This window comes from Pseudopodoces humilis, chromosome 13 (assembly GCF_049639895.1).
Source record: "Pseudopodoces humilis isolate 2021_Gansu_Grassland_sample_001 chromosome 13, ASM4963989v1, whole genome shotgun sequence".
In the NCBI taxonomy this organism is placed as follows: Eukaryota; Metazoa; Chordata; class Aves; order Passeriformes; family Paridae; genus Pseudopodoces; species Pseudopodoces humilis.
The window spans coordinates 9,210,812-9,224,438 of NC_142212.1; the positions used below are offsets into that span (position 1 = coordinate 9,210,812).

General features: G+C 51.9%; 1 protein-coding gene across 2 annotated transcripts in view; it reads left to right on the forward strand.

Annotated features, from left to right (window-relative positions):
* Positions 1 to 4,918: 4,918 nt before the first annotated feature.
* NCKIPSD (NCK interacting protein with SH3 domain) overlaps positions 4,919 to 13,627 on the forward strand; it is a 49,367-nt gene continuing 40,658 nt past the window's right edge. The window contains exon 1 of one of the 2 annotated variants that reach the window (XM_014251779.2): positions 4,919 to 5,142. In XM_014251779.2, the coding sequence (XP_014107254.1) occupies positions 4,972 to 5,142 (171 nt within the window). In that variant the 5' untranslated portion in view covers positions 4,919 to 4,971. The remainder of the gene's footprint in view (positions 5,143 to 13,627) is intronic. The other variant, XM_088061782.1, reaches the window with a different exon arrangement.

Genomic DNA, 13,627 nt, shown 5'->3' on the forward strand with positions numbered 1-13,627 from the left:
CAAATGCCTTTTATGGAGACAGAACAAAGTATTTCCTTGTGGCCAAGCAGCGACATCTCACAGGGCAGCAGCCTGAAGTTTCTGTGCTCCCTGCCCAGGGGAGAACAGTTCACCTTGTGGCCCTGGGCCTGCAAAGGGCTCACACCCAAGGCACAGGGGACATGGTGGTTCTCAGCGCACTGGGGCAGAGGGACCCTGTGCCCTGATGCCTCTGTGTGTGGCCCAGCAGCTGTGCCTTCCCTCTTTCTAATGGTGGTGGGCTTAAGTTTGTGTAACTGGAGGCTAACAAAACTGATGATGCTGTAGTGGGGCTGGGGGCCACTGTCTGTCCATCCTGTGCATGGAACCATCCTTAGCACAGAGTGGTGTTTCTGCACTGCTCTGTGGTCATCTCCAATGGTGCCCAAGCCTTCGAGTCATGTAGGGCAGGGCAGAGTGGGCAGGGAATGAACGGTTTGTGTCCCTGGCTGGGCACAAAGCCACCTTCCTTCAATTGTATTGAAATGAGGGCTGGCTAAGAACCTTCCCCAGCCCTCTGCTGCACAGCCTTTGAAGCTTGTAACTCAGACACTGAATGAGAGCAGAGCAAATCCTGGAGATGGGCCCCACCAGGCTGAGCACGCTGTTCCATCAGTGGGGATCTCCATCCCAGCACCCCTCACCTGCTCACCAGTGCCCACTGCACCCATCCACCAGCCCAGGGCTCCCCTCATGAAAAGAATGTAAGCAGGGCCATGGTCCCAGTCCCTCCTGCCCCACAAACCATATGGGCAGCAAAGGGTGACACAGGCAGCAGCCCCACATGGTGGAGGCTGGTGCCTGCCATTCTGGGTTGCCAGCTCCAGATGAGGTGATGGGCTGTGTTTTCTCTTTCTTGGGTTTGCACCACAGCAGAGTCCCTATCAGCTGAGCTGTAACAGGCTGCATGGGCCCCAGGGAGTCTTTCAATTTCTCTTTGAAAGAGAAGCAGAGGAGCTCCTGCAGCCCACAGAGGCAGGATCCACCGCTGCACCCCAGACAACCCCTTGCTTTGCAACCCTTCCCACAGGCAATGAGGAAAGGAGTGAGCAGGATGGTGTTGAGCAAGGCAGGAATTGGTGTGCTTGGAGACAGACATGAAGCCAGGAGTGTCCTTCACCCAGCAGCCCTGCAGCTGGGAGGATGGTGTGGGGAGCCCAGGGCGTGGTGCTCTTGCTGCCAAGCACCTTATCCCTGTGCCTCACTTCCCTAACCTTCTGAACGCCTTCTGTTTGGCTGTTGGGTTGCTGGCAGAGAAAGTGGCATTGTCCTGAGCTGCTTGTTCCTGCAGTATGGCATAGGAGCCTGCAGAGCTGCCCTGGCGGGGAGAGCTGGGAAGGGGCCGTGCTGGCCTACAGAGCGCGTGGGTTGGTAAGGGGCTCGTCAGGTCTGGACGCGAGCAGAGTTTAACAAAGAACAGGGAGCTGTTGTGTGAAACCAAAGAACTTGTTTTCCTGAAGACAAGCTTCAGGGCAGGCTGGGCTGTGTGCTGCTCGCCTTGTAACCTGCAGTGCCTCAACCCTTCCCGCAGCATCCCCCGGCCCCCCCTCCACCATCCCTCAACTCTCCCGACCTTCTGTCTTCTTCGTTTCTAGGAAGTGCAGCTGTTGGCAGGCACTGGCTGCTCCTTCCTCTGGCCACAGGAGGGGTCTGGGCCCCAGCCAGCCCCGGCTTTGTGCAGAACGGGTTGCGCAAGGAGCCCTGCGGGCACCTCGGCCCCGCAGGCAGGCGGAACAGAGCAGTCCCACAGCCACCCACTGCCCCGGCAGCTTCTCTGTGCTGTGTTCTACGGGGAAGCGGCTGCCAAAAGAGCAGCCCTTCGCTGGTGTTTTCGAGCTCAGCACGGATCACTGTGTTCCTTGCAAGAGGCAGGAGCAGGGCTTGCTCCTGCTGGGGGGAGCACCCTTCCCAGCTTGGGCAGCACTGGTTTGGGGGCTTCTCCTGTTAGGGAGCAGATGTAGTTGGAAAGGTGACATCTTCTGGAAGTGATACTGAGGTATGCAATTGGAGGAGTCCTATCCACAGCCTTTTAATGAGGTTTTCCATGAGGTAAGGCCGTCAGGACACTGGGAAATAGGGACATGCCCAAGAGATATTCCTATGCCTGGCCATCGTGGCCATGGACACCCCCAGGCCCCTCAGGACACACTGAAGACACCATCCCTGGAGCTGTGGGCCTGGAGTCCTCACAACACCTCACATCCCTATGACTTTTCACCCAGAGAGGGCTGGTGGGAGTGCAATAATATTTGTATACCTAAAAGTAGAGCGATTGATCCCACTGCCGTTTTGCAACGTGTTGACGAGCAGACGGTGCAGAATTATATAAGTGTATGTGGAGCTGGCAAGTTTGTGTTCCAATCATATGAGTGCTGTTGTGCAATGCTTCCCCTCCACAGCTCTGGAGGAAAACAGGAGTGTGGGGGCTACCATGCATGCACTGAGCCCTTCACAGCTTGCAGTGATCCCAGTCCCCAAGGCTCTAAGAGCAGGGGATGCAAGTGTTACTTTCTGAGGTCCCAAGTTCACTTTAAAAGGCACCTGCAAGTGACGCATCAGGAGCCTTGTTTGTTGCCCCTCCCCGTCCAATATAAATCATCTGGCACTTGCAATTCAAAGCTGATTCTCTCAGCAGCAGGAATTTGTCCTGGGTTCTGCATTCTACCCAGATGCAGAAGGATTTGCAGGGGCCTGTACAGAGGAAATCCTTCCCAGCCTCTGTCTGGCAGAGCTGGGATGCTGTGCTGAGCAGAGGAAGAGACTGGGGTGCTGCTGCTGTGCACGTGGGAAGTGGGTGCTGGGTGCCTGCATCCCCCTCAGCTGCCTCTGCCTGCCAGCACAGCCTGTGCTGCTGACTTCGTGGAAACAAAGCGCCGTTATTCCAGCACAAACAGCTGGGCTTGTGCCAGGGAGTGGCCAGGGCTCACCTGCACTGGGGACACAGCAGCAGGGTGAACACTGCAGCCAAACTGGGCAGGGGACAGGCAAGCAGAGAATCCTGTTCCCATGGGATATAGGTGGTACCAAGAATAATGTCTCCATAAATGGGAAGGTTTATCTCCTGCAGTGGTGATCCCTGGCTGCCCAGACTTTGCCCACTGTCATGCTGTTCCCTGCTGGGCATCTAGAAGGGACCATGACCAGGCAGAAAGTCCAGACCTGAAAGGTTTCTGAAGAATTCAGTCCAGATTTAATCTCACAGTTCCCGATCAAAGCACCCCACCATTCTTCCAGCCTGAGTGTGCCCAACTACAGCTCACTGCAGTGATTCCTGGTACCCAGCGCAGTGGGGGAGTCTAGGCAACTGCTCACTCCCACTCCATCCTCCCTCCCTGCATAACTGGGATCTGCCAGAATTATCTCACTGCCAGTGCTGGGAAAAGTGCAGGCCTGGGTGGGCTGTGCTGGGAGCAACCAGGTGGTTGTGACCACTGCAAGACTGGTTTTTATTGTATTACGACTGTTTGGATTGGGTTGTAAATGGTTTCTGGATTAATTAAACTCCCCTATAACTGAGTGGGGATCTGTGGACTGTTCTATGTCTGCATCCTTGCATCCTGGCAGAATGGCAAGGGTGGGTAGGATGGGTGAGAGGTGTCTTTGTGGTGGGTTTGGCTGCAGGAGTACATACTAGTCTGACTGAGGTGCTGTAACCAGGTCCCCACCCAGCCTGCCCCTAGGCTATCTGTGCTGGCTTTGCCAGGTGGAAAATTTGTCTTGTTCCTAGGGCAGCATGGAGAAAGCCCTGTGGGGGGGAGAGGGAGGGGAGACCATGCCCTACAGGGCTGCCACCCACTTCCCTGGAACAGTGAAAAGGGCTCAGATCTCTGGGCAGCAGGGACCAAGGGAAGCTGCTGGAGTGTTGGTGGGGAGAGTGGCTTGCAGAGGTCTTGGGCTGCTTGGGTTAGCGTACCAAAGGGTTGTTCTCCTGAAGTGGGGCAAGGAGATGAATGGGGCTGGGGGCTGCTGTCCCCATTCTTGCCTTGGAGAGCTCCAGGCCTGATGGGCTGTGTCCCACGTCCCCACGGGCACTTGTCAGGTCACTGCGTCCACTGCGGGTCAGAGCCGGCCCTGGTCGTGCCCCGATCCCATCCTGGGGGAGTGGCGGGGAACCGGCCGAGGGGAGCTCGCTGGGGGAAGCCCTCGTGGCACCCAGGGTGGGGCTGGCGGGCGAACAAGGACTTTGGGGACTCGGTGGTGCCGGGTGCTCCAATATGGGACTCCGAGAGGAGGGAGAGGCTGCTCGGGACACTCGCCGGGACGGGCGGATTTAGTGGAGAAGCGATGTGCCTGCGGCCAGCTGGGCCACGGCGGGGCTCAGAGGGGCCAGGCGCGGGTGGCCGATGGGCGGTAGGCGGGAGCAGTGACCCCAGGAGCCGGCAGTGACCCAGGCAACTGTGATTGAGGGACCCAAATGGGCCCGTGCCGGGAAAACGTCCGTGCTTAGTGGAAACTTAATGGAACGGCCCCTCGGGGGTCAGTCCTGGGGGCAGTGTCCGGTGCCGGGGGTCAGTTCTGGGGGTCAGTCCCGGGGGTCAGTCCTGGGGGCAGTGTCCGGTGCCGGGGGTCAGTTCTGGGGGTCAGTCCCGGGGGTCAATCCTGGGGGCAGTGTCCGGTGCCGGGGGTCAGTTCTGGGGGTCAGTCCCGGGGGTCAATCCTGGGGGCAGTGTCCGGTGCCGGGGGTCAGTTCTGGGGGTCAGCCCCGGCTGCAAATGCCGCGGATCGCTGCCGCCTCAGAGACGCTGCGCGAGCCGCTGGCGCCCCCTGCCGGCGGAGCGGACCGCACGGCCGGGGCGGCCGGGGCGGGGCGAGCGGCGCCGCCGCGCCGCCAGGGGGCGGGACCGGGCGGGGGGGCGGGGCTGGCGGTACCGTGGGGGCGGGGCTGGCGGGGGCGGGACCAGTCCGGTCCGGGCGGGCGGAGGTGCGGGGGCTGCCGGTGCCGGTGCCGCCGCCATGTACCGGGCCCTGTATAGCTTCCGCTCGGCCGAGCCCAACTCGCTGCCCTTCGCTGCCGGAGAGACCTTCCTGCTGCTGGAACGCAGCAACCAGCACTGGTGGCTCGTCACCCGCGCCGGCTCTGGCGAGACGGGCTACGCGCCGGCCTCCTACCTCCAGCGGCTGCAGGTGGGCCGGGCCGGGCGGGGGCGGCTCTGCCGGGGGTCCCCGGGCTGGGCGGCTCTGCCCTGGCCCCTCGCAAGCAGCGGGGCTGTCCCAGGCTGGGTTTGTGCCGGGCCGGTGGCAGAGCACAGCCCGGTGCTCGGAGCAGCTGCCCCCTGCTCTGAGCAGCCCAGCCCCAGCCGCTCATGGTCCCTCGCGTGTCCTCTCTGGGAGCCGCCGGCCCGCCTGGGGAAACGGGTGTGCGATTTCTGTGGCCGTGGCTGTCCCTGCAGTGTCTTCGGCAGGCGGGAATAGTCTGGGACCCTGTGGGATGGGAATCCCGTGGTTGCAGGGAGGCGGGAGACATCTCCTGGTGTCAGGTTTGAGGAATACCAGCCCTGCGGGTCAGGGACAAAGTGAGAGCTCAGCAGGCTCATCCGGAGTAGCGGGGCTGGGTTTGGATCCACAGGGTGCCATTTCCAGGGCCTGGAAGTCTGGCGGGCTGTTCACTCCTGAACAACTGGGAGAGGGAGGTAAGAAAATCCCTGGGAGATGCTAAGGGGGATTCTCCTTCCTGGAGTAAACATGATTACAGGTAAACTGGAATCTCCCGGCCAGCAGCTCTGGTTAGTGTAAGTTAGTGCACTCCTATGGCCATCGTTGTGCTGGCTGTTCAGGCTGGGGGCTCTGTGTGTGTGATAACCCCGCTCTGAGAGGATAGTGAGGGGTGATTATCCTCCTTCCACTAACATACCATGGCACCCACAGCACACCCCTGCTGTGCTGGGGGCTGGGAGAAGCCATGGCAGCTGCCTGCGATGGCAGCACTTGCAGACCAGTTGGTGATACCGGGAATTGCAGAAGGTCCGAGCACCTGCTGTGGTCCTAGCTGGGGTCAGAGGATGGAGTACACCTTTTGCTGCTGGGGTGTGAGCACTGTGCCCGTGCAAGTGCCGTGGGAAAGAGGTTGTTTGTGGCTTGTACAGTGCAGGGGCTGCTTTGTGGGAACTTCTGAGGGAAAACATAGCTTCTAAAATTAAAATAAGCATTTCATATAGGACTAATTAATGGGGGCTTTTGTACTTTTGGCCCTTGGGATAGCTGTGGGACCTGGATGCTGAAGACTCTTTGCATCAGTGAATGGGTAACTGCACAGAAATGCATGTGAATACAAATGGCCCTTTGGCGTCTGTCTGAAAATGGTGACAACCCCCTTTATTTTAGTGTACTGCTGCTGCTCCTTCAGATGCCATTGAATTTCTGATTAGCAGTAACTCAGGCTGTAAGTAAGTGTGGGTGTGGGCTTTGCAGAACACTCCAGTGAGACAAGCATTAACAGGAGATTGTGTACGTATGTTAGGGCAACAGATCCCTTTGATGGCCTCTTGGTCTGTCCATCCTGTGAAGCTGAGGCTCTTCTGCAGTCTGGCAGGATGGCCTGATGGAAGGGGACATCTTGTGTGTCAGTAAGCCCTTAATAAGCTATTTACAGGTACTATTTAGTTACAGAGCAAAGACCTTATTAACTACTAGATTTTAAAACCCCACAGTGGCATAGCTCCAGGTTGCTGCTCATGAGTTTCTTCTCTGCAGTCTCTTGCTTCATTTGCTTGTGTGGCATGACGTCTTCTCACTGCTGTGGGTGCAGGAGCCTTCTCCTAGGCTGCTCACTCATACCAGTTTTTCTTGCAGGTACCTTGCTAGTATGCATCTCAAAAACTTACAGGAAAAGTATTTATTCTATGACTTTACATTAATTTCTAACATTTTATTTTGCTACAGCTTCAATACAGCTTGCAGCCTGCCAGGCTAACTCCTGACATGTTAGTAACACACTGGTATTAAAGCAGTGTTTCTGGTGACTTTGTCAGCATTGCCTCTAGTTCAGCTGTAACTTTCCCAAATGCCTTTAGACCTTGTTGCAGGAAACAGTATCTTCTCCGCATCTGCTCATCTGTGTTTTGGCCATTAAATTTCCAGCACCTGAATTTGTTGATGTGTGAAGCAGCAGGATCTAATTTGCTGCTCTGCAGTTGCAGTCATCCTGTCTGTGTGTCTGTGACTGACTTTCTGTTGTTGCATCCTGCTAGCTCTGAAGAGCTGATGTGAAGTCAAAACATGTGTTTATTCATGGCAGAAAGCATCTGTTCACTGAGAGTGTGCTTGAGACTGTTTGTTCAATGTCCAGGAGGAGTGCAAACAATTTGTCACCCAGTTTTGGTTTAATAAGGGTGCTGAGGCCAATTAGTGACAGCGGTTTGGGAGGCAATTAATGCTGCCCCCAACAGCAGGGAAAAAACACCACTAATGATTAGTGTTAGCAGGGAGAGAGAGTGGCCAACAGGAGTCACCATTGTAAAGGTAAGCTTGGCCTTCCTTAGCAGTGCAGTTAGGTTCCAGGTGAGCAATAGGTTGTAGAACAGTCACAGCCCCTCACAGCAGCCTGCTGTGAGGATGCTCACAGGGGTGGCTTGGGCTGCTGTTGCTGCTGTGGAGCATTAGTTTTCTTATGAGCTCCTCTTGAGTTTCAGGGTTTTTTTTTTCTCAGTTTTCATAGATATGGGATATTGATGCCTTGACTTCTCTAAAAGAAAAAAATAATTCACAGTTATTATTTAATGCTTATTTTTGTCTCATGTCTTTTTGCAGGATTTTGTACTAAAATCCTTGTGGCTCAGTATTACTGTTAAAGGAGAGTTAGTTGTGGGGTGGGGAAGAAGCTCCACTAACAAATTCTTCTTAGAATGCCCCTAAGAAACAAGTTGGGGCCCAGCCAGAGCACCAGAAGGTACAGATGATATGAAGTTAAATTTAATCAATTAGAAACGCCCAACTTCTGCTGATATTCCTTCTGATTTTACTCTTCTGTAGTTCCCTTTTAGCTCCTGTGTGGGCTATTAAGAGTCGTTTCAAGCTGAGTGCTGTTCTGGGGTTAGATGCTGAGGCCATCAGGGACTGAGAGGGGAGGATTGGGCTGTGCTGCTGAATGGGGAAGCTTGTAGACTACACACAGAGGGAGTTGCTTGTTGAAACAGTGGCCTCACATGTGGCTTAGCCCCAGCTCTGCATGCCCATGGTGGAGATCTTTGAAGGCCATGACACCAGCAGGCATGACGGTGCCCAGCAAAGTCATGTATTCAGGGGCTGTGGATGCTGCTGCCAGACAATTGAAAACATGTACCCAGCACTGTGCCTGTGACAGCACAAGGGTAGTTGACTCCAGCTATTGGAGCAAAAAATGTGCTAATACCTAATGCCAGGTGAGTATTGCTGCAGCAAAACTGCCAGCTCAAGTGCCAGGCCTTCCTATTGAACAGCAAGGTCCCATCAGCATGAGGCTGGTCTTTTGTCTCCAGCTGTGTGCTGATGCTTAAGTGATGTATGAGTGGCAGAAAAATGTGGAGATTAAAATGGAGCTTAGGATGTCCTCCGGAGTCAGACAGTCACTTCAGAAGATAGGCTTTTCAAAGCTTTATGTGCAGCTGTAAAAGATTCAATTTGGAGAGCTTGCTTAGGCACAGGAGGTTCACTCAGTGTCAGGAAAGGACAAACGCCAAGTCTAGCAAATAATAAATCCTTTCTGTGGGATAAATAGCTCTATGTTGCTATAATTATGATAGAACCTGGAATTTTGTAATGGGAATTTGGAGTTATTCCAACTGTGGATGAAGGTTTCAGGCTGTAGCACAGCAGCACCAGGAGTGCAAAGGGAGTGATTGTCCTGGAGGATGCTGAGGTATGGGTGACAGTTGGCCTGCCAGGAAAGCTGACCTGCTCTGCTCCTGGCAGGACTGGGGCTGGCCATGGTGGTTTGCTCCTGATGTGGGACCCATGTCCAGGACCAGCAGGGCTGCTTCACCAGGCACCACAACTGATCTCGTCTTGTCTCATGTCTGCATGGACCCAGGCTGCATTCCTTGTCAATGAAAGTGTTAACATTAAATGCTGAGGACGTGAATGCTGTATTGGTAAATGTCAGGGGTGCAAAAATAAGTGCTAAGTCGCAGGGAGATGTTTCCTGATGAAGTGGGTATGGTTTAGCCTGCTGGCTGTTACAAATCAGCTATTCAGCTATATTAAACCAGTAAGAAACAGCTTTGAAATGATTATTAATATCCTTTTCAAAATTACCTTAAATTTATTTGGAATAACTGAAAAATAGTTTGTAATGTGCATTTTGAGTCTCTGTTCATGCTTTCACATTGTACCTCTGAAGGAGCAAGGAAAGGTCTGTCTGGGTGCAGAGGTGTGTATGCCGATGGCCAAGAAGCTTTGGACTGTCTGGTGAGAAAGTGGAGCCAAGCAAACAAGCATTTTGAGGATGCCTTGGATTGCTGTTTGCTATCTCTTTTTCTACAAGAATAAACAGGCATCTGATAAAAATAAGAGACTGCTTTGTGCAGCCTAGCAACAACTTAAAATTCTCCTGCAGCATGAGCAAGTGCATAGCGGCAGAGTACAGGTAGTCCTCATCAGACAGGCACAGGAGTGGTTTGTCACCTCCCCAGCTGCAAAGACAGGTTTCTGTGAGGGAGTGAAATTTGAGCGCTCTCTGTTTGCCCAAACCATTGTCCTGTTTCGTGTTGTAGCATTAACCTGCGTTTAGGACTGGAATTGTGTGGTTCAGTGTGAGGTAGTGTAGGAGCTGCCTTTCCATGCAGACCAGGGCAGGCCAGGGCTCAAGAGTGTGGATCTCACAGCTCATGGCCACTCCTCCAGCCTGATCCCACATCCTTCACCTGGCCCTGCTGTCCAGACTTCCCCTAAGCAGCCTCTGCTCTTGTCAGCCCCACTCTCAGTTCACTGGCTTGCGGGAAAAGTCCTTGTTTCTATACATGTTGCTTCTCTGCCAGGATCACTTGTGTGTTGGTTCGGGGATGGAGCAGCATGTGCCAAGGCTGGTGCTGTGTAGGATCTGTGGCAGCTCAGGTACTGTCAAACCTTCCACACTGCCATGGAGACAATGCTGGGTGTGGAACACAATCATAGAACAGCTTCAATTGGCAGGGACTTTAAAAATCATCAAGTTCCAACTCCCCAGTTGGTTGTACATTGTCAATCACAGAATAGTTTGGGTTGGAAGGGATCTCTGGAGATCATCCAGTGCAATACCCTGCCAAGGCAGGGTCACCTGGAGCAGGTGACACAGGAACGTGTCCAGGTGGGTTTTGAATGTCTCCAGAGAGGGAGATAGTACATCCTCCCTGAGCTCGCTGGAAACTGAGTTTTGGCGATTGTTTGTTGTAAGAGATTCTCCCTCCATCTGCTTAAAATCCAGCTTTAAACTTGGTGCTCCTGACCCTTGGCAGAGTTGCTCTCATTGTTCCTGAACAGGTGGTGATTGTACCGACTGTTGTACTGACTGTCCCCTGCGCTGGAGCCTGCAGCGTTATTTGTCATCTGCTGCAGGTTTGACAGAGCTTTCAATGGGCGTGAGAGCTTAATTGCAATACTCACACAGATCCTGAGTGAGTGCTTAGGCTAAAAATAAAGTTTTATTTTGGAGAATAAGCAGCTGGTAGCACTTTGCAACTGAGGCTGCGTTTCTTGACACATGCAAGAAAGTGAAAGAATGAAGCATTTTCTCTGGGCTCTCACCATAGCAGAGATGCCGGTCTGTCAGAGCTGCTCGTGCTTTGAGATGAAGTTTTATTCCTGAGACTAAATTACACAGGGGAATTATAACAATTTCTAATTACTGTAGCTAAACACTTGAAATTTTAGTCAGAAGTTCTACAGTCTTTCACGGTCCAGTATGATTAAAGTAGAGCTACAGTTAATGATCTTTAGTCTTGGCTGTGAAGACATCATCTTCTCACTTTTACTCTAAGTAAAAATAATTAGGCTTTTTGTTACAGATAAAATTTGTCTTTGTGGCCTGGATACCCACAAACGAGCAGCATTGGTGGTGTGGTCTTACTGCTCCTGTGTCATGGGTGGAGTGACACTGGTGGATGCATGGATGGCTCCATTGGGCTGGAAATACTAAGCCTGCTTCTGGGTTGAACAGCATGAAGGCTGCTTTGGTCAAAAGTGAGCAGGCAGTAGGGTGACCCCGTGTCTGAGAGTCCATGTCCACTCTTGAGCAATGCAAGGCTGCAGCTCTCTGCCTTGGAGGAAGGGCAAGGTGAGGGGGCAGACTGGAAAGAGGAAATGTGCCATTTTTCCCAGTCTTTGAAGAGGCACTTGGCCAGAGCAATCAGACAAAGATTGGTTCCCAGCTTCCCTGTGGGGTCACAGTGTCTGCCAGGTCATTTGCACCCCTGCTTTCTAGTGCTGGGCTGTGAGCATTTCAAAGTGTTGCCCAAGTGATTACCTGCTGTTACCTTGCAATTTTACTGATCAAATCTGTGATTTTTTTTTGCCTACTGTATGTTTTTTGAATGCTTTTCATCAGGAGAAGACGGCTAGACTTTCTTTCCTTGTTTACATCTGGATGATGATGAGCTTCTTCTTGCAAAGGGAAGAATTGACAGCTTTGAATAAGGAACATCCTGCTCTGTTTGTGCTTCTGCATCACTTCTCACAATCCCACTCTTGTGTTTCCTTTGAGGATTTCCAGCATCCCATCGGGTGAACTCTTATTAGAAAAAACAACAAACCCAAACCACAGAAAAACAGAGGAGGAGAGATTTGTATTGAAAGACATATGAAACCAATAAACCAGAAAGTTCATGGAAATTGATTTTCTTGTGATTGTTGCTCTCTGTGAAGTACAGAGGGAGCAAGACACTGAAGAGCGGGGAGGAATTCATGTTGCTTGTCCTTGGAGAAAAATGGGCTCTGTTAGCAATGATGGGAAAGCTGTGTGAAGAGTCCTCCTCCTTGCAACAGAAGAGTAACCTCCATGCTCAGGGCAGCCTGTAAACTAGGAAAGGATTTGACAAAAGCAGACTGTATCATGGTTACTGACTGACCTAATAAGATCCCTTGCAAGGCCTTGGGCATATTAATGCCCATGGGGGAGGTCAAATCCCATGGTGTAAAGTGGGTATTTACATCTGTCAGTGGTTGAAACATGAAAAGCAGCTGAACCTGTCTGTTGAGAAGAGCTCTGGTTCTGGAACAGAAGCAGCCTCCTTTTTATTCTGTTCCTTTTGTACTTCATATGTACATGAAAACAAACAGAGTTTATAAGATCATCCCAGATTTACTCCCTCATGAACAATTTAAACTTTGTCACAGACAGGATTATGTATTCAGTGTGTGAGCTGTCAGCCTGGGTATTGGAAGAAGGACGAATTCCAGAAGGGTTTTATAAGGAGGGAAGTACAAGCACCCTTAGTATGCAACTATAGCTTAGATGGTCTGCATGAAAATTACACTTCACAGATACTAATAGTCTACATGGCCACTGCCATAACCAAAATTTTTCAAGCCACAGGTTCTAACAGAGCTCTGTGGACAGAGATTTTTAAATTAAGATGGATGTGCATTGTGTTTCTTCCTGAGACCAAACTTAAATTGAGGCTTTCATCTTCACCATATCAGAACTGGCTCAATTTATTTCACTAAGAAAGTGTATTTGTGTGCAGGCTTGCAGGGTCTGTGAGGGCTGGAAGTGTTTGGTGTTGGACTGGGGAATCGGCTGGTTCTGCAGGGCTGGTGATCTCTGCCTGCCAGAGTTGCTGTTGCTGTGTGTGCAGACTGCTGTGTGATGGGTGCCAGCTTCTGGTGGGAAGGAGGTCCTGTTTCCAGGGCTGACACTCTCCAGAGAGAAGTAGGTGCTGGCACTCTTGGAGGACCCCAGTTTATGCTTTTTCTGTGCACTGGCACCTGGATCTGAAAAATCCTTGTTGTATTTAGAGGAAAAATTCTCATTTGAAATGGCAGTCCACTGGAAGTTCTTTCTGTGGACCCTGACTGACCTCATTGCCTCAGGTCTGAGTCTCAGCAGGAATTGTGGGTCCTGGTCCTGCTTCTGGAGGAGCATCATTTTGCTTCCCCAGCCAGTGACTCACAAATCAAATTTTGACCTTTAAAAGAGGGTCTTGTCAAACTTAATTTGTCTTGACTTTTATCACATGGCAAAACCTTTGATTTTAAAACCAGGGTTTTGAAGCTTGTCATGTGAGAAGCAGAACAGAGAACACAATTCATGACTGCATCTGGTTGTCTCTGCTCCCCTTCGGCCCCCATCCCATTCTCACCACAGGGATATTGAGCACCATTCTGGGGAAAGCTCCATCAGTGCTAACGGGCAAACAGAGTTGTCTGAAGGACAAGACCCAACACCCTGGGAGAGGCTCAGCTTCATGTGGCATCTTTTGTGTTGATGCCCTGCAATGCAGAACTTGTGTGGCAGAACTGTTTGCTTCCCTTTCAAGGGAGCAAAGAACTAAAACTTGTCTTCTTTTAACACGAGGCTTAGGCAAGAAGGGGAAGTAAGATTTTGTCAGCTTTTTAGAGTGAGGTGGGAAGTCCATGGGTTTGTTTTTCCTGGTTATTTGCTTGCCTGTTGAAATTATTTAGAAGAAGTTGTCAGTCTTTTCCTCCTTGGAAGCTGCTTGCT